Source organism: Arvicanthis niloticus, chromosome 12 (genome assembly GCF_011762505.2).
Source record: "Arvicanthis niloticus isolate mArvNil1 chromosome 12, mArvNil1.pat.X, whole genome shotgun sequence".
NCBI classification, from domain to species: domain Eukaryota; kingdom Metazoa; phylum Chordata; class Mammalia; order Rodentia; family Muridae; genus Arvicanthis; species Arvicanthis niloticus.
The window spans coordinates 40,557,883-40,583,912 of NC_047669.1; the positions used below are offsets into that span (position 1 = coordinate 40,557,883).

At 42.4% G+C, this 26,030-nt stretch overlaps 1 protein-coding gene and 1 pseudogene across 4 annotated transcripts in view; one reads left to right on the forward strand and one right to left on the reverse strand.

The window, feature by feature from the left end:
* Window positions 1–1,113: 1,113 nt before the first annotated feature.
* Nxpe3 (neurexophilin and PC-esterase domain family member 3) overlaps window positions 1,114–26,030 on the reverse strand; it is a 44,076-nt gene continuing 19,159 nt past the window's right edge. For all 4 annotated transcript variants that reach the window (XM_034515658.2, XM_076943019.1, XM_076943018.1 and 1 more), the window contains 4 exons: window positions 19,105–19,859; window positions 14,522–14,595; window positions 6,495–6,701; window positions 1,114–3,038 (listed from right to left, as the gene is read on the reverse strand). In XM_034515658.2, coding sequence (XP_034371549.1) covers window positions 2,488–3,038; window positions 6,495–6,701; window positions 14,522–14,595; window positions 19,105–19,859 — 1,587 coding nt within the window. In that variant the 3' untranslated portion in view covers window positions 1,114–2,487. The remainder of the gene's footprint in view (window positions 3,039–6,494; window positions 6,702–14,521; window positions 14,596–19,104; window positions 19,860–26,030) is intronic.
* Window positions 23,596–24,313, forward strand: LOC117717950 (AP-3 complex subunit sigma-1 pseudogene; annotated as a pseudogene).

Genomic DNA, 26,030 nt, shown 5'->3' on the forward strand with positions numbered 1-26,030 from the left:
TTAAATCATGGCCAGAATTAAGTGCTTAATAAAGCCTTGAAATAACAGATAAGCAATGTTACTTCTCTAGATCAATCTTTCTTTGTCACTGTTTCTCAAAGTGTGAAACCCTAAAACCACATTAGAATCTCTTGGCATTTGTCACGAAGGTGACTCATTCCATAATCCCTGGAGGTATGGTTCCTAACTCATTTTTCTCAAATACTGCAAGCTTAAAAACGATTCAAAATGAGCTTGTTTGTTTGTTTGTTTGTTTGTTTTTGGTTTTGTTTTTTTGAGACAGGGTTACTCTGTATAGCCCTGGCTGTCCTGAAATTCACCAAGCTAGCCTCAAACTCAGAAACCCACCTGCCTCTGTCTCCCAAGTGCTAGTATTAAAGGCATATGCCATCACACCTGGCTTAAAATGAGCTATTTAACCAGGCTGGCGGCACAGCCGTATAGGCCCAGTTACTGGAGAGGCTAAGGCAGGAAGGAGGAAAATTCAAAGCCTGCATAGGCTACAAAGCAAATTCAAGACCAGCCTATGGACTTATGGAGACCTTCTCTTAAAATTAAAAGTTTAAAAGATGAAAGAGAGCCGGGCGGTGGTGGCGCATGTCTTTAATCCCAGCACTTGGGAGGCGGAGGCAGAGGCAGGCGGATTTCTGAGTTCGAGGCCAGCCTGGTCTACAGAGTGAGTTTCAGGACAGCCAGGGCTACACAGAGAAACCCTGTCTCGAAAAACCAAAACAAACAAACAAAAAAAAAGGTGAAAGAGAGAAAGGAAGAAAGGGAGAGAGGGAGGGAGGGAGGGAGGGAGGGAGGAAGGAAGGAAGGAAGGAAGGAAGGAAGGAAGGAAGGAAGGAAGGAAGGAAGGGCTGGGGGTTAGCCCAGTGGTCCAATGCTTATTCATCACAATGCTTATTCATCACAATGCTTATTCATCTGTAGGTTCAAGCTTCAGTATTGCAAAACCTAAGCTAGCATAATACATTTAACTTCACTGGTCCTAAACTCCAAAAACAATTATATTTTATAAACATAAAACGAAATATTTTATAAACTTAATAAATCCCCAAGAGTAGGAAAGGAATAATTTAAGTCCTTTGCATTAAGAGCCCAGATAATCCATTTCTGAAGGATGCATATTTATTTATTTATTTATTTTATTTTGCTTTAGCATCTGTTTTCATTTCCCAAGCCAGCCCAGTGTTTATACAGGTCTGTTCAGAGAAAGCAAAAGTAAATTATAACCTCTCATAATGCAAAAGCTACTTATTCAATGATCCTAAATTTAATTTAAATCCATTTGATATTAATAAGACAATGTCCAATAAAATGACCAATCCTGTTATTTTGAGGGTGTCCAGAAATGGGCTAGGAATGTAACTCAGTTGGTAGAGCAACGTCCTAGTGTGCACAAGGCCCTAGGCTTGAACCACAGTCCAAAGAGCCAGAAGGAAGAGCAGATAGCTCAACAGTGGCTTCTTACATGCAAGCATGAGACAATCTGTATGTACACTTCATGCCTAAAGCAAGAAATACTTCTCATGGATTTTGATATCTAATTTTATTAACTTCTGGTCTGGTTTCATGTCTGATGTCATGTCATGACAGCCAAGAGCAAAGAGAAACATTTGGAACTGCTGAGGGGAGAAACCCTACAATTTTATGAGAGCCAGTGACACTCTTTACATAAAAGTCAGTTCTCAAAACCCACAAGCTTTGGAACATAAAAATAAACTTCTATTTACATATTTGTTTCCAAAAATGGTTATCCTAGAATAAGAATTCATCACATAAAATTCGGCTGAATCAAGTAAGAAATAATTCTCCAGTGTCCATACCAATCCAAAACAGAGACTGTGTGCTCTTTCATTTTGCTCCTTTCCAGAGAAAAGCAGGAAATGGTTAATATCCTCATATAAAATTCTGACCACACACATTGGCCTTGACAAGTAATTGAGAAAAAAAAAAAAAAAGTCAATAGAAACTCCTGAGATAGGGCAGTCTTCACTGTGGCCACAGGAACTGTTAGCAATAATCCCTCTCTATTCCTGAGGAGGGAACTTCATGCTATTCATGAAGACATGTTCAATGTCCTTTACTGGGTAAGTGGCAAACATAGCACTGCCAACCAAATCTATCCCTTCTGTTTACATCAAAACACCTCTCATGGGCATCAACACAGTCACCTCCACCCCAGGAGAAGCTAGTTCTTAACCACTCATTAGTATCTTTGGTTACAAAGGCAATACAGTGTGTAGATGCGTAAGTTAGAGCTTTACGATGGCTAAGTGAAGACGGAAAGATCCTATAGGTAGATACAAGTGCATACACTGCCTAAGTTCATTACCAGTCATTATGCAAAATACAGCTCTTTTCTGAAATGTCCCACAAGTTGAGAGTATCCATTTCACAACACAGTTGATCACAAATTTTTCTATGCTGCAGGTCAACGGGAACGGTCACTGATCAGGATTGCTCCAGTGAACTTCAGGATAGCTAAGTCTCCCAGGGGCATACATAGGATAGGAACATGTCCAGCTGGTTCTTCACAATAACTTCATCTGGATGCAGCTTGTGGGGTAGGTGATGAGCCAAGGTCATCTCCCAGGCATCAACAAGGTAGACTCCAACCCCTGAAAACATCCTCCGAAGGACAGTGTCCAGTTGAAAGTTATACCAGTCACTGTTGTAAAGGCTCACCTCAGGCCCCAGCTCTTGGGCATTGCCTGTCCGGATGACAACCACAGTCTTAGGACTTCGGTCCAGGAGTTGGACCACTGCTCGTCGAATGTTCCTGAGCCTCCGGATATAGACTTCCAAGGGGAATGTGCTAAAGTGAGACCACACAGCTATGGCCACCACTGTGTTCTTCCCTCCCACGATCCTGTTCAGTTCATTTGCCACATAACGCAGCTCATTACTGAAGACGCTCGTGAAGCGGATGGGTGGACCATGACAGCGATATCTGAGCAAGATGTTGTGTTTCTGGTCCACTGCGAGGAAGGGACCAACGTTCTTGGGACTACCCAAATTAAACTGTACTAAATCTGAAACAAGGAAAAAATCAAATTCATGAAAACATTCCATCTAAACGCACACGTTCTAAATATTCAAGTGGCTTTGCAAACGGTTTTAAAAATAGAATTACAAGAAAGAGACTCGGTATAAGCTTAACGGAAATACCTATTGCCTGTGTCCCATTTTGCATCAATGGACCTTTAGTCTAGTGCCATAATTATTCAAATCAGGCCAAAGCATCACATAATAAGCAATATTATCAGTTACAGTCTGTGCATGTCTAAGATGATTAGCTCCATCAAGCCAAGAATGCAGTTGACATTCATATTCTATCCTGACAGATGAGTAGTTCTGAGACAGGGTCTGTAACTTCTGTTTTACTAGCAGATTTCAGTAACCACACATATCTTTTTGAAAATGCTGCCATTTGCAACAACGTAACTAGGCCCGGAATGATGCCGCGCTAAGTGAAATAAGCCCGGCACAGAAAGAAAAATACACCACGGCCTCTCTTCTGTGTAGTAACTGTAAGAGCTTAACACTCAGAGAGTAGAAACTCACCAAAAGCTGGGGAACTTGGGAAGCAAAGGAGAGAAGTTAATCAGAGATACCTATGCTAATGAGGAAGAGACAGTTTGTGAGACCTAGCATACTGAGGTACATTGTGAGGCCCGGGACAGTGGCTATCGTTGATAATAACATACTTTAGAATGTCCCAAAGAGATTCCAAACGTTGTCACTGCCAATAAATAAGTATATGAAGTTACAGGTATGATAGTTAGCTTGATAAAATCATTCTATCAACAGGTCCCAATGTACCCTCTAAATAAATAAATACCTGCATGTATTTATCAATTAAAACAAATTTTTAAGCAAAGAATGATAGCATGTTTTTAATACCAGCACTTAAGAGATTAAGTCGAGGGGGGGGATTACTGAGTTTAAAGCTTCCCAGGGCTACAGAGAGAGAGAGATCTTACCTCAAAATAGGTAAACAAATCAGTATTTTTTTTAGAAAGAAAAATAATCTAAATTATACTTCTGAATCTAAAAGAACAAAAACAAGAAAGCAGGTTCCTTGTTCTTCCAATATGCAAAGGAAAAAAGTGGTTATCTTTCTTTTGACTTTTAAGTTTACCTTCATAGTGAAAACCTTACAAGAAAACTTGTCTGACATAAGAATTAACAAAGTTAAGTGGGGTATGATAGTGCACACCCTGATCACTAGGAAGGCAGAGGCAGATGGATCTCTAGGATCATGAGACCAGCCTGGTCTACATAGTAAATTCCAGGCTAGCCAGATAGTGATAGCATGTCTCAGGTAAAAGAAAAAGAAAGAAAAGTGTGTGTTGGGGGCAGGAGGTGTCAACAGCACAAATTAGAAATCTTTTCACTCCTTCCCCTTAAGCTGTGTTTCATGGCCCAGTTCCTATAAACGCTACACATATGGGAGGCTGAGGCAGGAGGATTCCTCATAAGCAAAGCCAGGCTGATATATGAAGCAACCTGCAGACTATCAGGAGTACACAGTAAAGCTTGTCTCAAACTAAATACACACACACACACACACACACACACACACAGTAAATATTGATAATGCCATTCTGTTCACACTTCCTTGGCAACTCTACTGTGCCTACTTCCCTTCGACAGGTACCATAAATCAGATCAGACTATTCCTATATTCCCCTTAAGGGCTAGGGCTAGTTTCACTCTTTCCTTTCTGGCATGCCCAGCTTCTCCTTTAGACTCTCCTGCTTGACTCATTACTATTTGCCTCCGGAGTTAAAGTGGATAAAAGTTCACACTAGCGTTTTCTTTTGATAAAGATCGGGCACCCACACGAGGCTTTATTTTATCAGATAAAAATCTGTCTGTAAAGGGTCTTGTGGAAAATGATCAAAACAGTCCATGTGATCATATTGCTACTAAAGGAAATATCGAGCCACGTCATCAGAAATTATGAAGAGGCGGCTCCAGAGGCCTTGAAGGCCTGCGGGGTCAGCACCAGGGCTGAGCCAGCACCGCACCACACGCTGCTTCCTCCACCAGAGGAATTCAACCATATCTGCTTCAATGAAAAGAGAAAAACCGGAACTGACTTCCTACCTTTGGGGGTAAAAAACCTGCTTCCTTTTCTTTTAAAAAGTAAAATTAGACATGATGAAAAAGCATCAGAAGCAACTCATACACAAAACAATGAGAATTTATATTAGAATGGATGAATAAATAAATAAATAAATAAATAAATAAATAAAATGAAATAAAAACCTCTGTTTACAGGGCTGGAAAGAAGGCTCAATGGTTCAGAGCACTCACTGCTGTTTCAAAGACCCTGAGTTCAATTCCCAGCACCCACATGGCAACTCACAACTATCTGATGTTGTTTTCTGGTGCACAGACATATATGCAAAGTACTTGTATGCATAAATAAATAAATCTTTAAATTAAAAACCCTCCATTTACAACCATTAAAAAAAATCCCCACACAGGTTGAGCAGAAGAAGACTCAATTAGTACTCTCCACACAAGCACGGGGACCTGAGGCAAATCTGGGGGGCAGCACACATCAGGAAGCAGGGAGGAGCTGGGGGGAGGGGGAGGGCAGAGCGGGGAGGAAGCAGGGAGGAGCTGGGGAGGGGGAGGGCAGAGCGGGGGGGGGGGGGGGGGGGAAGCCATAATCAGGTCTCTTAGGCCAGTGAAAGACTCAGTCTCACAAAATGAGCTGGACAGCGCCTGAGAACAACACTCAAGGCTGACCTCAGCCTCTATACTCATTCCTTCACACACGCCTACTTCCACCCATAAACACACACGTACACAAAAACACACAAACAGTTCCCACGACACCACCTGTTCCTTAACAGGTAAGGGCACACACTTAGAGAAAGAAGACAGCGCCTCCTGGGGCTGAGTACAGTCTTACTCTGGATCTAGAGTGTAGTCTTAGAGCGAGGCTAAGAATGCTGGACCTTGCCCAGAGTCTCTCAAGAGCAGCCATCTCTGTCTCAATGAGAAGCCCCATGGATGCCTTGGCTACAGAGATACATTTGGCTGCTTCCTTCCAGTAAAATCTTGTACAGACCTAGAATGGAGCCATATGGAACTGGAAAAGAGACAACCGGCAGTGCCCGACAGTTTCATGATCCAGAATATTAGAGGTGAAGGAAACCTGTGAGGCGGCATAGCGCAGCTGTCTAATCTGACACAGAGAAGGAAGCCCTGGATAGAGCATGCGCATGACTCATCCAAGGTCAGAGAGGGCCGATGGCATGAGCCTCGTGAGAACACGGTGGCTCCACCAAAGCAAGACTCTGCGGGCAACCAGACGCTGTCTGTCACTATCTCCCAGGGTTACAGGTTCTTTACAGAGAGATCCCTCCTCACCTGACTCCTCTCTTCAGGCTCAAAAGTGAGTCTGTTTATCTCAAACATGATTTCACGCATACTGGGAACAGTCAGGAAACCAAAAGCAAAGCACCAACCTGGAACAAATGCAGTGAGGTATTCAAACCACTGCCTGATTGTTGAGTCACCGAATAAATACACCATTTTTCTTTGCAAGCATTCTGTAACGTTGTCGGGGTCATTAAAATGGCGCATCTTAAACCTCCTGGGCCTCCACTGGTTTTTGTAGAAATGTCCGGAAGGAAAAATTCCTGAGCCTTGAGAAACTTCTAGGTCATCAGTTTCTACAAAGAAAAAAAAAGGGGGGGGGGGGAGGGAGGAATCTATCATAAGATTCTGAAATTCAGCACCAAAATCAGATACAAAAAAATGTTAACAGAAAAGAAAAAAAAGAGAGAACTATATCCACATATTTGCTGGCCTGTAAGCTTAGAGGCATTATTACTTCCTGTTGTCATAGCTTGAAGAAATCCCAGGCATTCCCCCTGACACTAAAATGGGAAGATGAGAAGTGGATGTGGGTGGTGGGGGTTATTGGAAGGCACCAGGGGCAAAGAACACTTCAGGCATTCCTTCTGTGTATGTGTGTGTTCAGCGAAGTTCAAAATAAAGGAAGACAAAACCCAAGGAAATGCAAGCATCTATCCAGTTTTATCCAGAATGGAAGCAGTTTTTATCCCAATGCCTGAAAGCCAAATAATAACTTAATCTCACACTAAGATATATATAGGCGATAGTCACACACAGACATATATATACAAATTTTAATATAGCAATATTAATACAAGGCCTCCTGCTCCATTAAATGTTCTAAATTCAAATTTTAATTCGGGAAAACCACCATTGTCAAATGCAGAGACGAAGGCAGTGCCTCGAGATGGATCATGCTCCACAAGTGATTCAGGTCTTAGGAATCAGAAACAGTACTATAGAGCGTCAGCAACATGGACCCACATGGTAACCCAGCTACACACTGTAACACCAGCACTAGAACACCTTTCAGTGAGAGTTGCTATCCGTCCGCCTTTACAACTCCCTTGGGAGATGCCACAGAGGAAGCAACAAACAAGGTTTCAAATCATGTGGTAACAGCTAATGTGCCTTACAAGCTAACTCTGTCCTGGGCTCTGGTTGCCACACTCACACACGTTATCTCATGTAAGTTCATTCAACCTCCTTAAAGTTTCTATCAGTGTCCCTGATGTTCAGAACAGACACCTTGAGAAAAGGCCCTGAGCTGAGCCCATGAAGGGTCACTGCCAGAGGCAGAATCAAGCAGGTGAGCCCCACGCCCAGCTTCTCAGGGCCACTTCAAGGCCTTTGAAAAAAAAAAAAACATGTGCTCAGAAAGGCCAGCCATTTCTTTCAGCTTTTCCCTGAGGATATAAACTTGTTCCTGTTTTCAATAACTCAAATGTGTAATCTCCAAATAACACCAATCATTTCATGCCACTTGTTACACACACCCCGGGGTTCAGCACCAATCACAACCTGATCATTCAGTCACCAGTCAAGCCACGATTGGAATGTAAACGTTATATGACCTAGACATTTAAAGTCCGCCTGTTCGAGATGGATTTCAAGTTATTTAACTCCTTAATGCTGCCCATGTTACTCAATCCAAATTATTTATCTCTTCCAAATCTCTCTTTTAAAAAATGCATACTTTCCAGCTTGTTTATGTAAAGAAAATGCAGAAATGTAATCTATTCTGCTGTTTACCTCCAAAAACAGATGAAGACTAGCCCCATAAATACAACTATGCCTATATAGTTGCTGGTCTGCTAGCTTATGGATGGCATTTCCTGTTGTCATTCAGTGGCAACGTTGCAGGATTTTCCCTGATAGTGCATTTTTTTAACTTTTCCCCCCTTAGGCATCTTTAGTGGTTCAGCGACTAAGCAGAAAAGCAACTGGTATTCTGCAAAAAGTTTAAATTTGGCAAATATGGTTAGAAAGGCAAATAATAAACATTTATTTGACTTATTCAAGAGTAATTTCCTTGGCAGGGTACACTCAGGAGGTGCACTACTCAGGAGGCTGAGGCAGGAGGATTGCTTGAGCTAGGAAGTTCAAGACCAACTTAGGCACACAGCAATGACTCCATCTCAGGAGGCCAAAAGAATCACAGTGAGAAAACAAAACCTCAGCAGGCTATCAAGTGTTGCTTCACCTCCAGCATGCCCCAACTTTGTTGTTTTATAATATTATTACACTCAGTGTGTGTGTGTGTGTGTGTGTGTGTGTGTGTGCCAGAGGGAAAAAAAAAAAGAGAGAGAGAGTCAAAGGATAGCTTATAGGAGTGGATTCTTATTACATTCAGTGTATGCATATGTGTGTGCATGCCAGAGAGAGAGTTTGTGTGTGGGGGGGGTTCCGGGGGGGGGTTGCGGGGAGGTAAGTCAGAACAGTTTATAAGAGTAAGTTCTCTCCTTCTGCTATTCGGAAGCCAGGTATCAAACTCAGGTTCTGAGGCTAGGCGGTCAGGGCTTTACCAGCTGAGCTGTCTTAATGTATCAATGCTGCATAGCCAGAGACCTGCAGAGAACACACCTGGGGCACAAAGAAAATATTTACTGAGAATGAGAATTAAAAGTGATTTTGAAGTTACAATTTTACCCCTGGTAATTTGGCAGATTCAGTTATTTTGTGTCAAATACATGTTAAAAAGAAAAGTATACATCACACAGGAAGCAATTACCATTTCCACGAGAATGTTAATTATATTTACTACCAGAGTTTAGTCAAGCAAAGCAAATCAATTACCGAACCTGACATTCATTCTTTAAACATAGGCGCTGTTGAGGAGCGAAACGCACGTGCCTATAGTGCCCCCTTGCGGTCAATTTGCACAAAAGTGTTTCCTGACTGATTTCAAATAATCGGAAGTTGCTTAAAAAGCATTTCTTGGGGGTTTTCCGAAGGGGAGACCTGGAAAGGGGAAAACATTTGAAATGTAAATAAAGAAAATATCCAATAAAAATTTGAAACTAGAAAAAGATTAATTTTTAAAAATTTTTAAAAAAAAGTGTTTCTTGGATTTTTGAGTTTCCCATGTACTACAGGTATGTCCTCCACAGGGGACACTAATCAATATCCTCCAACCCACAACAGTCCCAAGACAAACCAAGATTCGGCTCTACCAATGTTCACCCTGGGCAACCAATGAGTTTACTGGACCTACTTACAGAGCGTGGATGAGGGGTTACTGACAGGAGTGTGTGTGACCCTAAGACTCTGCACTGGAATGCCTCCACCCAGAGACAAGAATTTGCTTCCCAGTAGCAACCACTGTTCCTCATAGTCTTCCCCAGCCTGCATACTCTAGCCCCACCAGAGACCTCAAAGGCCACTAAGACAAATGGCCGAGAGAACTAGCTGGAGGCTCAGGTGAGCATCCAATGATGCTTCCGATCCCTCCTGCTGTGAGAATGCCAACAGCCAACAAACAGTGCTGACCTTTCACAAGCAGACACTGCTAGCCTTGTGATGATGGTAATTATTCTGCTGGGGGTGGGGGGGGACAGTGCTGCACAATTCCCCATCATCCAATAGCCTAACGGAGGTTATCTGGACCAAAAATAGAAGAAAAATGAGAGCGATAAAGGCTGGGAAATTTTCCTCAACTACCTATAAAGATGAAAGAGGTACCATGAGAATTGAGGGCAGAAATTTTAGTACCATCTCAGCAAGATAAGCAAGGTCCTGCATAAGGAATCAGTTCAACAAGAATGGAGTCCATCAAAGTCCCTGGGCCGTTTCATTGTAAGTGTATAGGGACAGATACTAGTAAAAAAAAAAAAAAAAAAAAAAAAAAAATCATCAGTAATTCTAATCCTGAGCAACTCTGTCCTCCACCAGACGCTTGCCTTTGATAACCAGGTCTACTCCAACTAAAAACAGTTTTTTGCTTTTGACTGAAATGACAGCATTGTGTGTTGGTAGCAGGGCAGTCTCGAGCGATACACTGCGCTCTAAATATACGTCTTAGGGGGAAATGAATGAGCGCATATATAAGTAGTAAAACTTGTAGGAAAGAAAGCTTCAAAATATAGAAGTCATAGAAAAATAAGGAGTAAAGGTCATGAATTCTTTCACATCAATCTAAATATCTTCCCTGACAATGTCATTCGGAGTCTGGTACATAGTGATTATGTGTCATCTTTACCCTGTTTAGAGGTGTGTGTGTGTGTGTGTGTGTGTGTGCGCGCCTGTGTATGTGTTTAAGAAAAAGTATGAATTATTAAGGCTGGGGATGGGGAGGTTACAAAGTGAGCCTATGACATCTTGGTGTCAGAAAAAAAGGAAGTGCTCAATGGAGATGAGTGTAGATCAAAGGCATGAAGAGCACACGCTTGAAATCCCAGCAGCTGGGAGGCTGAGGCAGGTGGATTTCATATTTGAGGCCAGTGTGGGTTTACAGAGTCCAAACCAAAAAGATTTTCAATTGTCAAATTTGGAAAAAAAAAATTAGCACAAAATCTCTCTCTCTCTCTCTCTCTCTCTCTCTCTCTCTCTCTCTGTCTCTCTCTCTCTCTCTCTCTCTCTCTCTCACACACACACACACACACACACACTGATGGGGCGATAGTGACTGAGTTAAGCTGAGTCTTATCTCAAAAACAAAGTAGCTGAGCATGGTGATGCACACCTTTGGTCTCAGCATTTTCTGTGAGTCTGAGTCCATTCTGTTCTACATATCAAGTTCCACCAAAGCCAGGGTTATATAATAAAACCCTGTCTCAAAGGAAGAGAAGAAGGGAGGGAGGGAGGGAGGGAGGGAGGGAGGGAGGGAGGGAGGGAGGGAAGAAGCCAACTAAAAGAAACAAATATAATGGCAAGTGTACAGTGATGTGAACAGAAAAAAGGACAGCCCTTCTTCACACTAGCATTCCAATGAAGAAATCTTGAAAGGAACGTCATAGAATCCATTGCTATAGTTAAATCCAATAGAAGCTGAAGCTAGTAGGTGTGGTGGTTTGAATATGCTTGGCCCAGGAGTGGGACTATTAGGAGGTGTGACCTTGTTAGAATAGCTGGGGCTTGGAGAGCCTCCTCCTAGCTGCCTAGAAGCCAGTCTGCTCCTGGCTTCCTTTAGATGAAGATGTAGAACTCTCAGCTCCTCCTGCACTATGCCTGCCTGGAAGCTGCCACGTTCCCACCTTGATGATAACAGACTGAACCTCTGAACCTGTAAACCAGCCCCAACTAATATAAGAGTTGCCTTGGTCATAGTGTCTCTTCACAGCAATGGAAACCCTAAGACAGTAGGGAAAAGTTTAAGTAGAAACAGGATGTTTGCAAAAGAAAGAAAGACAGAGAATCTCATTAGGGTCTTAAAGTGCCACCTCTGGAAGTTGTGGACCACTGGGAAGGTCTCTCAACCTGAGCTCCTTGGATATACAAAGCAATTTTTTCCTAATTATGTACCTGCTACAGTATGACTTTCTTACTCAAAGCCAGAGTATTCTGTACCTAATAACTTTGAGTTACTTTCTCCCATCAAAAACAAAAAACAAAACAAACAAAAAACGAAAACTTCCCCTGCTAATTTAATCCGTCTTCTCTCTACTCACAAACACATACCACTTTCTGGCTGACCTGGGACCTGCTGATGAGAGGTAAACTATAAAACCTCTGCCTAATTAGCTTCAGAATAATGTAAATGAGACACGTGGTTGGATATAAAGCAATGCAGCCATGAGTCTCTCAGTACCGAAGCTGAGCTACGTCTAACTGGGTCCTGAAATCTTTGTGCAGGTTCTGTCCACAGTGGGTAAGGAATTTCCCATTATTAAAATTTTGAAGAATGGGGGACAGAGGGGAGATCTGGTGAGATGGCTCAGTGGTTAAGAGCACAGGCTGCTCTTCCAGAAGTCCTTAAGTTCAATTCCCAGTAACCTCCTGGTGGCTCACAGCCATCTGGAATGGGATCCGATGCCCTCTTCTGGCTTGCAGGTGTACATACAAACAGAGTACTCATATACCTAAAACAAATAAATAAATCTATTAAACAAACAAAAAGTTTATTTTGAAGAATGGCCCTGGGTGTTGGTGGTCAGTGCCTTTACTCCCACCACTCAGGAGGCAAAGATAGGTGGATCTCTGAGTTCAGGACAGCTTGGTCTACAGAGCAAGTTCTAGGACAGCCAGGGCTACACAGAGAAGGCCTATCTCAAACCTCCCCACCCCACAAAAAGCAATTTTTTTTTTTTTAAGAACAAAAAGCTCCTCATATTAACTACTCTACAGGACACCTGGGAACATGCCTGGCAGGCTTGGCAGAACAGAAGGAAAGAAGGGTGGGTTTGTTAGTAGGTTTGTTTGGAGTGCAGTGTTACTGAGAAACACTGCATGTACTACACACATCCCTACGATTGGCAAGTCATCTGGTTCAAGTAGAAAGCAAATATAGATCGTCATCAGGAGACTAAGACTTCTCACATCTAACAGTGGAAGCCAGAGATTGTATATCTAGTCTACAACTTTTATTTATATCATATAATTTTTTTCATGAATTCTGAACTAGATAGATACCGGTGTTTTAAAACATATAACTATCACATTTTAAAACCAAAACAAGTAAACAAAGCTTTAAGATTTCTGATGAAGAAAGTCTATAGTCAGACTACAGTGGGTTTGTTTGGCAGGAAAGGAAGGACCACACTGCCCCCTTGAGGAAGTCCTGGCTCTTTGATTCTTTCTGCACAGCCTACATCTATGTAATAGCCTTCCTGTTTGGTGCGTGTGTATTACATGCCTAGTGCCTGTGGCGAAGGGGGTGGCAATATTTGCGGTGTGGGAGACAGCTGCTCTAAGTGACCACAAAGCTCTCTCTCCCACCTACACTTCTCCTCGCTCCCTAAATTTACTACAGCAAAGGCACCACACTCCTCTGAGTTTTATGTTTTTGGTGCTTTGAGACAAGAGTCTCACTCTGTAGCTAAGGCTAGCCTGGAAGTCAGTATGTTTGCAGGCTAGCCTTGAACTCAAAGCAGGTCCCCTCCCTCATCCTCCCAAGAATGACGAGTAGATGTAAGCTGATGCCCCCAGCTTACCTAAGCCAGTAGATCAGCATTGCATCAGCTTGTGATTTGTTTGTGCTTGTGTGTCAGTGCTCGCACAGACTGAGCCCGGGGCTGCGGGCATGCTAAAAATGGGCACCGTCCTACTGAGTCGGAAGTCCACCCTCTACTGACGTGTTTACTACTTTCTAAGACAATTTACATACTGTTGTGATTATCTATAGAACAACACTCTCCAACTTTTTTATATACTGCAGAGTATGATGAAGTTGCATGGTGATTCTAAAAACTGCGGTTGGTGTTTTTATGGTTTTTTTGTTTTTTTGTTTTTTTGTTTTTTTTTTAATTTCAAGTCATTTCTGTTTTAATAGCAACCAAAGACTAGGAGCTTCCACATTGGATAACATAGCTCTAGATAGAACATTGTTTCTCAACCTTCCTAATGCAATGACTTTTTAATACAGTTCCTCATGTTCTGGTGAGCTCAACCCCTACACCCCTACTTGATGAATCATAATGTAAATATCTGTGGTTTTCAATGGTTGTCCATCCCTGTGAAAGCCCTTTGACCCTGAAGGGGTGTCGACCCACCGGTTGAGAACCGCTCTTCCACAGGCTTTTGAAGAGACAAATATAGGGTATACGGTGGAAGAAAAAGAAGACAGCTTTCACATCAGCAGACATGGCAAAGCCCAAAATTAAGTACACAAGATCTAGCTGATATTTTTTAAATTAAGCTTTTAATAGTTTCAGATTATACTCCGAAGTAGCCATGGTATATGAATGGGTAAAAAAAAAAAAATTGTACAACAATCCTCTTAACAAAAATAGAACACGTCCATTGGGCTGGAGAGATGGCCCAGCAGTTAAGAGCCCTTGCTGCTCCTGCAGAGGACCTAGGCAGGATTCTCAGCAGCCACAGGGCTGACACTCCAGCTCCAGGAGATCTGACACGCTTACCTGCCTCCTGAGGGAACTGCATGCATGTAGCACACATACAGACATGCAAGGGAAAACACTTGTAAAACAAGTACTTTTTTAAAGAAAAGAAAAACATCATCAAGCGCAGATGTTTTTACCTTTTGTTCTCCGGGAAATCACAGTCACCCAATCAGGTCCGCTGGAGTTGATTGGCATCTTGATATTCACACCACTTTAGAAGGAATTTAAGAAAGAAAGAAAAAAAAAGCACAAGCTTAGATTGAGATTCAGGGATGTCTGTCTGCAGTTGTGTTTCTTTACCTGTAAGTGAAAAACTACATATGCTTTCACCAGAGCATTATGGTGAAGCAGAAAAATTAACCAACATGACTAATAGTTAATAAACTAGGGTTCTTGAGAGAAGGTTATATAAACTGGAGATGGATTTACTAAGTGTGCTTTAACTGCTGTAGACACACACACACACACACACACACACACACACACACACACATATATATATATATATATATATATATATACACACACACACACACACACACACACATATACACACATACCCAAAATGACTAACTTCAGGTTGAATAACTCCTTTTGGTATCAGAGAATGTCTACTTTGTTACCACATGGTTTTGAGGCCACAAGTTCACACTGAACTAAGTCACATGTTATACTTCTTAGACATGCCCAGAACTGAGAGAAGTCCCGTGGAGATGCCTGTCCGGAAACAGTACTCAAACAGTACTTTCTTCAATTATAGACTCGTTGGTGTCTGTCCCCCTTACTGTAACATATATTCCTCAAGGGTGTGGGTGGGGCTTTTCTGTATCACCTTTATACCTTTAGACCATGGACCAGAGTCTAGCTTAGTAAATTCTTTTAAGGAACTACATGGAAGACTGAGGGGGAATGAGAACCAGCAGACTCCAGTAACACTGTTCCAGTTCACTTTCAGGACTCTTAGACTTATCAAACATTTTAAAAATGGAGACTGCAAAAAAGTAAAAAATTTAAAAAATAAAATAAAATTTAAAAAAAAAAAATGGAGACTGGTCAGCCTCCTGATACAGGAATGAACCATTAGGATATTTTCAATGCTTCGTTGCACAAACATGTGTTCGTTCTACAGATGATTAGTAGGCTTCTTTTATATTCTGGGCACCCTTTTGGCTCTGGCTTATGTAGCAAAACTCCCAGAATCTCCTCCTTCACTGGAACTGACATTCTACAGAAGGAGACAGAAAGCCAAGCCGGGAGGATCTATTCAGGGCTGGCCACACTGGAGGGTAACAGAATTTCATACCTTACACAGCGACATTGGATGACCTTCAAGACGGCACATATAAACCACTCTTATGAGCACAGAGTTTATTACACAAAAATAGATACCTTTCATATAAAGATGCCTGAAGGATAGTTTTCTCCATAATTTTCCTTCAAAAATACTTAACCTCAATTTAGTCATATGATGACAAAGCAAATCTAACGTAAAAGACATTTTACTTGAAATCAGTATTGAAATTGTCCATATTACAAAAAGCTAAAGAGGGCTGGAGAGGTAGCTCAACGGTTAAGAGCACCCACTGCTCTTCCCGAGGTCCTGAGGTCAATTCCCAGCAACCACATGGTGGTTCACAACCATCTGTAATGGGATCTGATGCCCTCTTCTGGTGTGTCTGAAGACAGCTACAGTGTACTCATACACATAAAATAAATAAATCTTTAAAAAAAAATTTTAAAGCTAAAGAGATGAAGAACCTTCCTAGATTCAAAAGTTAACAAAGTATTGTGGTCGTTTGAATAGGAATGCTCCCCACCCTTCCTCACAGACTTGAGTTTGAATGCTTGGCCCACAGAAAGTGCTACAATTAGAAGGTGTGGCTTTTTTGGAGTGGGTGTGGCCTTGTTGTAAGTTGTTAGTAAGTGAAGTCTCATAGACTCATGCCACCCAGTCTCCTGGGCCTGTGGCTCATGATGTAGAACTCTCAGCTCCTTCTCCAATATGTCAGCCTACACAATGCCATGCTTCTTGCCATGCTGATAATGGACTAAAGCTCTGAAACTGTAAGCTATCTATCCCCAATTAAAGATTTTTCTTATAAGAGTTGCTGTGGACATGGGGTTTCTTCACAGGAATAAAACCCTAACTAAGACAATATAGAATGTGACCATAGATGAAATTAACAAAGGACATTTCTGGGGGAATGTAAACATGCACTAGGGTCACTGGTCAATAGTGCTGTATCAATGACAAATGTCCCAACTGTGATAACCGTATTAAGATTACATGCTGGACAAAGTCCATTCTCTTAAGAAAAACAAATATGGAAGACACTAGCAACTGAGAATCTAAAAGAAGGTGGGTAGGTGGTGGTAACATCAAAGTATTCCCGAAGACTTAAAGCAGTTGGAGAGGGTATTGATTGCTTACTTTGTGATTGGTTGGTTTGCTTGGTCAGGTTTATGTGTGCATGTCTGAGTGCAGGTATGCATGTATACATGTACAGCAGGAAGGCCAGAGAACAGCTTCTGATAAGATTTCTCACCATCTTGGAGCTCACCAAGTAGACTAGATTGGCTGGCTTGAGAGCCCCAGAGCTTGTCTTTGCCACTCCCAAGCTGGGATAACACATGCTCACCACCACACTCAGATATCGGTGCATTCTAGAGACCTAACCTGGAACCTCGTGTGTGCCAGCAATCATTTTACAGATGAACCTATCCACCCTGCCCTTTCTCTGTTGTGTGCTATCCTGTTTGAGCCCAGGCTACCCTTAAACTCCCAACCTCTTGCCCTGGCCTCCTGAGTTTGGGTTACAAATATGAGCCACCATGCCTAGGGGAGAAAAAGCATAGATTGTATTAAAATAAAAATAGAACTTCTCAGTAAGAATGTCACTTTGAAACTCCTGCCCTTATAATAGATTCTTTAAGGGAGAGTCCTTCCCGAGACCGCCATTTTCACTCTTCTAAGGGCAAAGAAAAAGATTCTATCACCTTAATTGATTTGAAATCTATCACCTATGATTTGAAGATCCAAATGTCAGAGCTAGCCAGGTGAGGTCACTGTCTGTAATTTTATCACTTAGAAAAATAAGGAGGAGGCTGGTGAGATGGTTCAGTGGTTAAGAGCACTGACTGCTCTTCCAGAGGTCATGAGTTCAAATACCAGAAACCACATGGAGGCTCCCCACCATCCGTAATGAGATCTGATGCTATCATATGTAGACAGCTATAGTGACTAAATAAATAAATAAATAAATACCTTTGGGCTGGATTGAACAGGGGCCAGAGCAAGAAGGAGAAAGGAAGGGGAAAACAGAAAAAAAAAAAGAAAAGAAAAATGAAGAGGATCCCCCACAAATTTGAAGCCAGCCTGGGGTACATAGTGAATTCCAGGAGAGCTTGGGCTACATAGTGACTTTTAGGACAACCTGGGCTACATACAGACAGACTGATGACACAACTCCAGAAAGAGGCAACTGGATAATCTTCACAGGTAAGTTCATAGAAATGAAACAATCTGCTCTTACTCATTAAAAAAATAGAAAGTTTGGGGTCTAGATGCAAGATTTAAAATATGTAAATACAGTACACATACATAATTTTTTAAAAGAATTTTAACTTAAAAATTAAAAGAAATAAAACTAAAACCCTTGGAGCTTGGCATGGCTACACGCCTGTAATTTTCATCATTTACTAGGTTATGTTGGCAAGATGAGGGTTTTTTTGCCAGTCTAGGTTTATGTGATGAGACTCTGTCTTAAAAATAAATAAGTAAATACAAATAAACGTTTAGATTTATGTGTGAGGGTTTTTTTTTCCCCTTAGTTTCATTTTCAGTTTTTATTCAGTGATACAAAATACTGGTCTTCTAGAGAACTGTCCAGTAAATGCATTAAATGGGCTCCCTCTGCTGGCCTGATGAATAAATGCATGACATAAGTTCACTGACATAATGACACATTGTGGCATAATGGGGCCACAAGCTAACTTGTGGAAAGAGGTACAATAATTTTTTTAAAAAAAATTTAAAAAATCAGGCGGATTTCTGAGTTCGAGGCCAGCCTGGTCTACAGAGTGAGTTTCAGGACAGCCAGAGCTACACAGAGAAACCCTGTCTTGAAAAAAACCAAAAAAAAAAAAAAAAAAAAAATTTAAAAAATGAGAAACACTTTTTACATGCTAGCAATACTGATAGCTATCACTTATTAAGAGACATTTGTGTTAGGGTATATGATTTCAGAAACCTTTAATGCATCGTTTTATTTACTCTCCTCAACTCATATATGAAGTATGTGCTATTATTTTCATCTCAAGTTTATAAGGGAAGAAATAGGCTGAGAAAGGTTTCAAATTCACAAAAGATCACACAGTTCTTAGTATCAGAATGAAATCAAAACCCAGGGAATGTGGTCAGACATTAGTCTGTAAGGGGGCTGGCTGCACCTGCTGAAAACAATAGGTAGTATCTCTAACTTAAAACATAGCTGAATAAGAACAAAAATCAAAGGATAAAAAGGTCTTTAATTAAGGTGAACAAGCACTAAAACACTAAACAAAAGCGCAAACCTGTTTGTTTGGTTTTTTTTTTAACTCAACCGCTGCTTCTGAACAGGGCCAGGTTCAGACATACAAGAAATGAATACTTACACGAGGTTCCTAAATGTGGCAAAGACAGTGCGAAGGATCACTACCCCCTAGAAGCAGGAAGGCTTACCTCTGAAAGAAAGCACTTTCTGCAGCAGTGAGAAGGCCCTTCGTGTATCCGCCCTTGAAGTGATTGATTCTGCTGCTGCAGGGGAGTTTCTTTGGTTTGAAGCAGAACCAGGGCTCTCCAGTGTAAAGATCCGTAAAGTTGCACAGCGGAAGACTTCCAGGAAGACACACATTGCACTTCATTGTTTCAGAAATCCTTCCCGATCGGAAGAGACTCTTGAAATAGACCCTGTCTGGTTTCTCTTCCTGCAGGCGCTGAAGAACCCTGATCCCTTCACTGGGGTGAACCAGAGATACGGACACTCTAACTCTGCCTGGCCAGAGCAAAGTAAAAAACACCTTGTAAAATCCATTCTGGTAGTCTACCACTCGGCCCACGGCCCCTGCCTGCAGCTTAGGTGAGTGTATTCTGGCCTGCAGGTAGTCCCCTCCATACTTCTTGGGCTTCCCTCGAAAATCTTGCACATGAACCAGCACCTCCAGCTGGCTCCCAACCCTGAAGAAGGACGCAGAATTCAAAATGACAAAGTAGCTGGAAGAAGGGTCGGTGCTCTTCACAAACGGGACCAGGTCCACATCAGGTACCTTCCACTTGGAGGCAGCAAGCAAGACATCTTCCTCTAAGCGTTCCTGACTAGACAGGGTCTGGTGCTCGTAGCCACAGTACGCATTCCGACTAACGCCTGTAGCCTGCGAGGAAACGTACTGCCCGCTGCTGTCGACGAACGTCTCTGATACCGTCTCATGGTCTAAGTACTAAAAAGAAAGACAACAGAAAGCACTGCTACAATGCTTCTCTGAATATTAGGAAAACAGATCCCTGCTTCAGTTTAAATTTGTATAAAATCAACCGGGATGACACTGCTTCGTCAACCACAGCCTGCAAGTTTCACGGCGATTGTATCAGAATCAGATTAATGGACACTTCATAGAGAGGTCTCTGTAGTTTAAGAAATACTACCTGTAGGAGCTGTATGTGGTTTTCTACAGTAAATTGTCAGAGGAAAACCTCCTTGAGCTTCTAGCCATGGACTGGAGAAAGGAACCATTTAAAAAATAATAATAACGTTGGTTAGTATTAATCAGATAAGAAACTACTTTTCCAAACCCTAAACCTACGTGGTAAAGGTGAAACCTCCAACTCCAGCCTGTTCCAGGGATAAGAACCAACAAGTACTAAGGAAGCCCACATGCTACATGCTCACCAAAGGACTCAGCTAAACACAGAATAGCCATGCTCCTCCCCCCCTGCCCCCGACACAAGTTCGACCAATTGTCCTGCAAGCCCAGAGACCATTGTTCCTGTTACCACCAAACTCATTATGTCTACAATTCAAGAACAAGCTGCAAGACAAATTACATTTTTTTTAAATTAAAGAAAAAAATCAGAACCTGAAGAGAAGCAACATCAGATCCAACAGGAAAGCCAGACTCCTCAGACTGGAAACTGTATGCAACAGGTGAACGCAGCTCACTGTTCGGGGCACAGTGCTTGCCTCGAAATGCACAAGGGCCTCACTCAACGTTTAGCACCACAAAAGCCCAAAACAATAAAATAAAAATTTTAATTAAGCTACTAAGTCTCAGGCAAGGCCTCTGAGGGCCAGTCTGACTGGCGGTCACACATGCGGTGGCTCCTAAGGCTATGGAAGGCTCTGGGGACCTTCGGCAATGGCTAAAGTGTGTCACATCAACATCTCAGGCTCCCACCACAGCTGCCTGGAGCTGCAGTAAAATGAGATTACAAAAGTGGTCTGTGCTCCCGGCTGCTCCCTCCAGATGCCCAAAGCTCTGCTTTTGCACAGAGGCAAGCAAGGCTCAGGTTAAAGATCGGAACTTGGTGATGACAATGAGACTCGTGTGGATGTAGAAGGTCATGAGAGCTACATATTATGAACAATCCATGATACTGGGGTTGAAGGCAACCCACAACACCATGACATCAGCCTGTGGCCACTAAAATGCCAAAAGATATTATCTAGGCTCTCAGGGTAGAGGTGCTTGCCACCAAGCCTCATGAACTGAGTTCAATCTTCGGAACCTACGTGGTGGCAGGAGAAACCCAATTCCTGCAAGGTGTGCACAGCGGCCAGCACACCACATGGATACGCAAACTAAAGAAATGGACTTTTTCAAAAATGGCGCTAATAATATCATCATATCCAGGAAGCTACAGATCATACCGAGAGCATGCAGAGCTCCTGTTTCCTAACACTGCAAACACCAGGCTCAAAGGTTGATCATGTGGACCATACCACGAGGTAACACTGGAAAAGCACAAGGCACTACCAATGGTTTGAGAGCAAAACCTTATCCCAGTATCAGAAGAACAGTATCCCCTCTCAAGCCTATTTTGCACGCTGCGAGGAATTTCACAAGAGGGCTTTCAAGGATGAAACCATGAGATGCGCTATGGCCATCCAAAGCACCTGCGCCTGAAGCTTGCTCCTGTGAGGTCATTTCCTGCTTTCCCTGGGCATCCTTAATATTAGTTAAAGAAAATTCACTAAGTTGATTTTCACGTGCTCCATCCGTCTTTATGCATTCATGCCATTATCTTTGCCTATGCAACCATGGAAGAACATTACTTGCTAATGTTACTATATATCACGGTATTAGGAAAGAAAGTAAACGGGCAATAAGGGGGAGAGCAAGTAAGACAAAGGTGAGAATAAAAATATTTTTAAATAAAGAAGTATCTGTGTATAAAGACTAAGATGGCTGGGTGTTTTCAAAATGGGAAAGAAAACTGGGAATTGTATGTAAATTATGGAGGTGTGAGTAAGTCACATAGGCATGTAAAACACAATACTTGGAGGGAATATCTGTACGATACAAACATTTCTAAGATCAAAACTCAATACACTGATACCAGGCCTCTCTTAAAGCAGTGCAGTTATTGATCTGCCCTTAGTTATCAGTCACGGGAACTGACTTAAAGAACACAAATGTATCTCTCATCAGGTTCATTTAAAAGTGTTTGGATTTTACCCAAGCTTCTCCAAATATTATACAACAGCAAAAAGGACCAGACTGGTGTGACTAACAAGGTCCCAAGGTACTTGGGGACAGCTCTCAAAATATCCTGTATCTATGCCAAATCACCTGTTCTCTTCCTTGATGAAGCCATGGAGACTTCACTGGGCAGATTCTGGTCAGTGTCTGGACAACACAGAAGAGGGTCAACACACAAGAAAAAAAAAATCTCCTTAATGCTTCCAAATGACACATGGTAAAAAGGACATATAACCAGAGGTTAAAATGATTCATATGTTTCTCTAATAGCCCAAAGGATCATAGTCCTGAAACACTAGACTTAAATCAATATGAGATGTTATTTGCACAACTATTTCTCACTAATAGTTTTCTTTTTAATAAGAAAAAGTGCTGCTCTCTCCTCCAGTTGAGCCAGAGGCCCAAAGAAAGGAAGGCCAAGGGGAAGAAGGTGGCCCCAGCCCCTGCCGTCATCAAGAAACAGGAGGCCTAAAAGGTGGTCAATCCTTTGTTTGAGAAAAGGCCCAAGAACTTCAGCATTTGGGCAGGACATCCAGCCCAAAAGAGAACTAACACACTTTGTCAAATGGCCCCACTATATCAGGCTGCAGCGGCAAAAAGCCATCCTCTATAAGCGGCTCAAAGTACCTCTTGCCATTAACCAGTTCACCTAGGCCCTCGACAGGCAAACAGCTACTCAGCTGCTTAAGCTTGCCCACAAGTACAGGCCAGAGACAAAGCAAGAGAAGCAAAGGCTACTGGCCCGTGCTGAGAAGAAAGCTGCTGGCAAAGGGGATGTTCCAACTAAGAGACCACCTGTCCTCTGAGCAGGAGTCAATACAGTCACCACCTTGGTGGAGAACAACAAGGCTCAGCTGGTGGTGATTGCCCATGATGTAGACCCCATTGAGCTGGTGGTTTTCCTGCCTGCCCTGTGTCAAAAGATGGGGGTGCCCTACTGCATCATCAAGGGAAAGGCCAGGCTGGTGCGCCTGGTCCACAGGAAGCCATGCACCACTGTTGCCTTCACACAGATTAACTCAGAAGACAAGGGTGCTCTGGCTAAGCTGGTGGAAGCGATTAGGACCAATTATAATGACAGACATGATGAGATCTGCCGCCACTGGGGAGGCAACGTCCTGGGTCCTCAGTCTGTGGCTCACATTGCCAAGCTGGAGAAGGCAAAGGCTAAAGAACTCGCCACTAAACTGGGTTAAATGTACACTAAGTTTTCTGTACATAAATATAATTACAAAAGAAAAAAAGAAAAATGCTACCGAATTTTATCCTGTACAGAGAGATACAGGACATCAGTGTCCTTGGCTCAGTTTCAACGCTGCAGTGTCTCTCTGCAGCCAAGGGAGACAGACTCACTATCGTTTCAACCTAAAAATCAAGGAGCAAATGGGGAAGCAGTGGAGCAAGCTCCCAGAGGTAAGGCTCGAGTGCCCACCTCCACGCCCCATCCCAGCCCACGACCGCCCTGCCCAGTGTATCCATGATCAGGGCCATCCTCATCTTCACCACCTAGGAGAAGCTGTAGCTTTCCAAGCTCTGCCAGCCCAATAGTGAAGATACACAGCAGCCAATCATTAAAGGGGCCTTTCCACTTGGTGTCTATGAGATCAAATATTTGAAATTCCCCAAGAGGACTATTAGCTGGAGGCTCTGAAAACCCAGTTTATAGACATTATGCTACACTATATTTTGTTTTCTATGTGGGCGCCTCAGAAAGTGAACTTGGCATTTTTAGATCTAATTCAAATATTAGATACTAGACAAATGTTTTTTAAAATGCCCGTGAACTAGATTCAATATTCCATGTAGACAAGACTCACGATATTCTTGGAGAATTAGTGATGGGGGACTGGGGTTGGGGTTGGAGACCGACATGAATGAGGTCTTTATGCAAACTGATGCACAGAATAAGTTGGACCAATGTGAGGCTGACTTAGCAGGCACTCCAGTCAATGATGCATCAGCTGTAAAGAATATGAATCTCATAATGGAATATTAATCAGCCATTAAAAATGACATCATAAAATTTGTAGGCACATAGATGGAACTAGAAAAAAAATCATCCTGAGTGAGGTAACCCAGACCCAGAAAGATATATAGGGTTTGTATTCATTTATATGTAGATATTAGTTATTAAATAATGATAACCTAGCTACAGTCCATAGACCTTGTAGAGGTTCTGTATACAGAATGGGAGGGGGGAGGATACATGGATCTCCTTCAGAGGGGGAAATAGAATAGATTTTATAGGTGGGCTGGTGGTTGGGGGAGGTGTTGTTTTTAACAAAATCTCAATTGTTTGATTTTACCAATGAAGACTCAGGAGCCAGATGCTGAGGTGGAAACCTGCTAGCTCAGTGAGGCAGAGAAATAAGCCAGGTGACCTTCCTCCACAGTCAATGCCACTGCCACCCCAAAAGGGGGGCAGTTATCCTTCTCCATACTGTCTCAAAACCCCTCATATTAAATGTCCCTCCTTCATACTTCCTTTGTGTCTATCTGTCCTCCTGACTTCCTCTTACTCTCTATGGTTTTTTTCCGATGTTCACTCCCTGTCAACTGGTTGCTCGCTCCATCTCTTGACCTGTGGTTGACTTGATTTGATTCTGTGTACAGTAAACAGAAAGCCCTTGGATTAAAGCCCTTGGTGGGCTGAGCCACACCGCAACTAGAAACAATTTTTTTTTTCCTGCAAACAACACAGTCCCAGGGTTCACAGTGTGATCAAATATTCTGTGACAGGGAGGAAACAAAAGGATCAGGTGGGGAGGGGGGAAGACGGAGTCGAGGAAGAGAACGCAGGGAAAGACAGCTAACGTTGAGAGGCATCGAAGGGTAGGTATGGAAAACCTAATGCAGTGGAAACCTCCTAAAATATATAAAGGTTATCCTAATGAAGTCTCCTAATAATGGAGGAGACAGAGTCCCAACTGGACATCTCTCAGCACTAAGCAAAGTTTCCATTAATGGAAGTGGGTTACATTCAATTGAATTGTTAGCCAAAGGGATCCCATGAAAATCCCCAAACCCAGGCTCTTACCAAGACAATAGGTTACTCTCCAAAAACTAACATGAAGATCTCATTGTTTAAGACAATACCCACAAGAGTCATTGAACGTGGAGAAATGGAGCTGGTATCTACATGGAACCTTCACCCCTACATTCTAGTGTCTTTGGTGTACTAAGGTACTCTACAGGCTACCCTCCCCCCAAAAAAGGAAACACCAACCTGGCTACAGAACCTGTGGTTTGAATATGCTTGGCTCATGGGATGTGGCACTATTAGGAGGTGGCCTTGTAGGTAGAAGTGTATCATTGTGGGGGTAGGCTTAAAGCTCTGCCCTGTCTGTGAAATTCTGTCTTCTGACTGCCTTTGGATCAAAATGTAGAACGCTTGGCTCCTTCTCCAGCACCATGTCTGCCTGGACACTACCATGCTTCGTGCCATGATGATAATAAACTGAACCTCTGAACCTGTAAGCCAGCCCCAATTAAATGTTTTCCTTTAATAAGAGTTTCCTTGGTCATGGTGCCTCTTTACAGCAATGGAAACCCTACTAACACAGAGCCTTTGATCTACAATTGTGTCCTACCTGCAAGATATGCTAGGACAATGGTGACCAAAGCTTATGGGAGTAATCAAAAGTGGCTGATTTGACATAAGACCCACACCACAAGATGGAGCCCATACTCAACCGTATTTGGGTGACCAAGAACCAGAGACTAGACAGCTTAGTGACCTAAAGGAAAACTGGTCTAAAAGGGGGAGTGGTAGTAATAAAATTGCTCCTGATAGTATTTTGCTATACTCATAGATCAGTGCCTTGCTCAGCCATCATCAGAGAAGCTTCCTCCTGCAGCATATGGGAACAAATACAGAGACCCATAGCCAGACAGAACACATAGAGACAGACC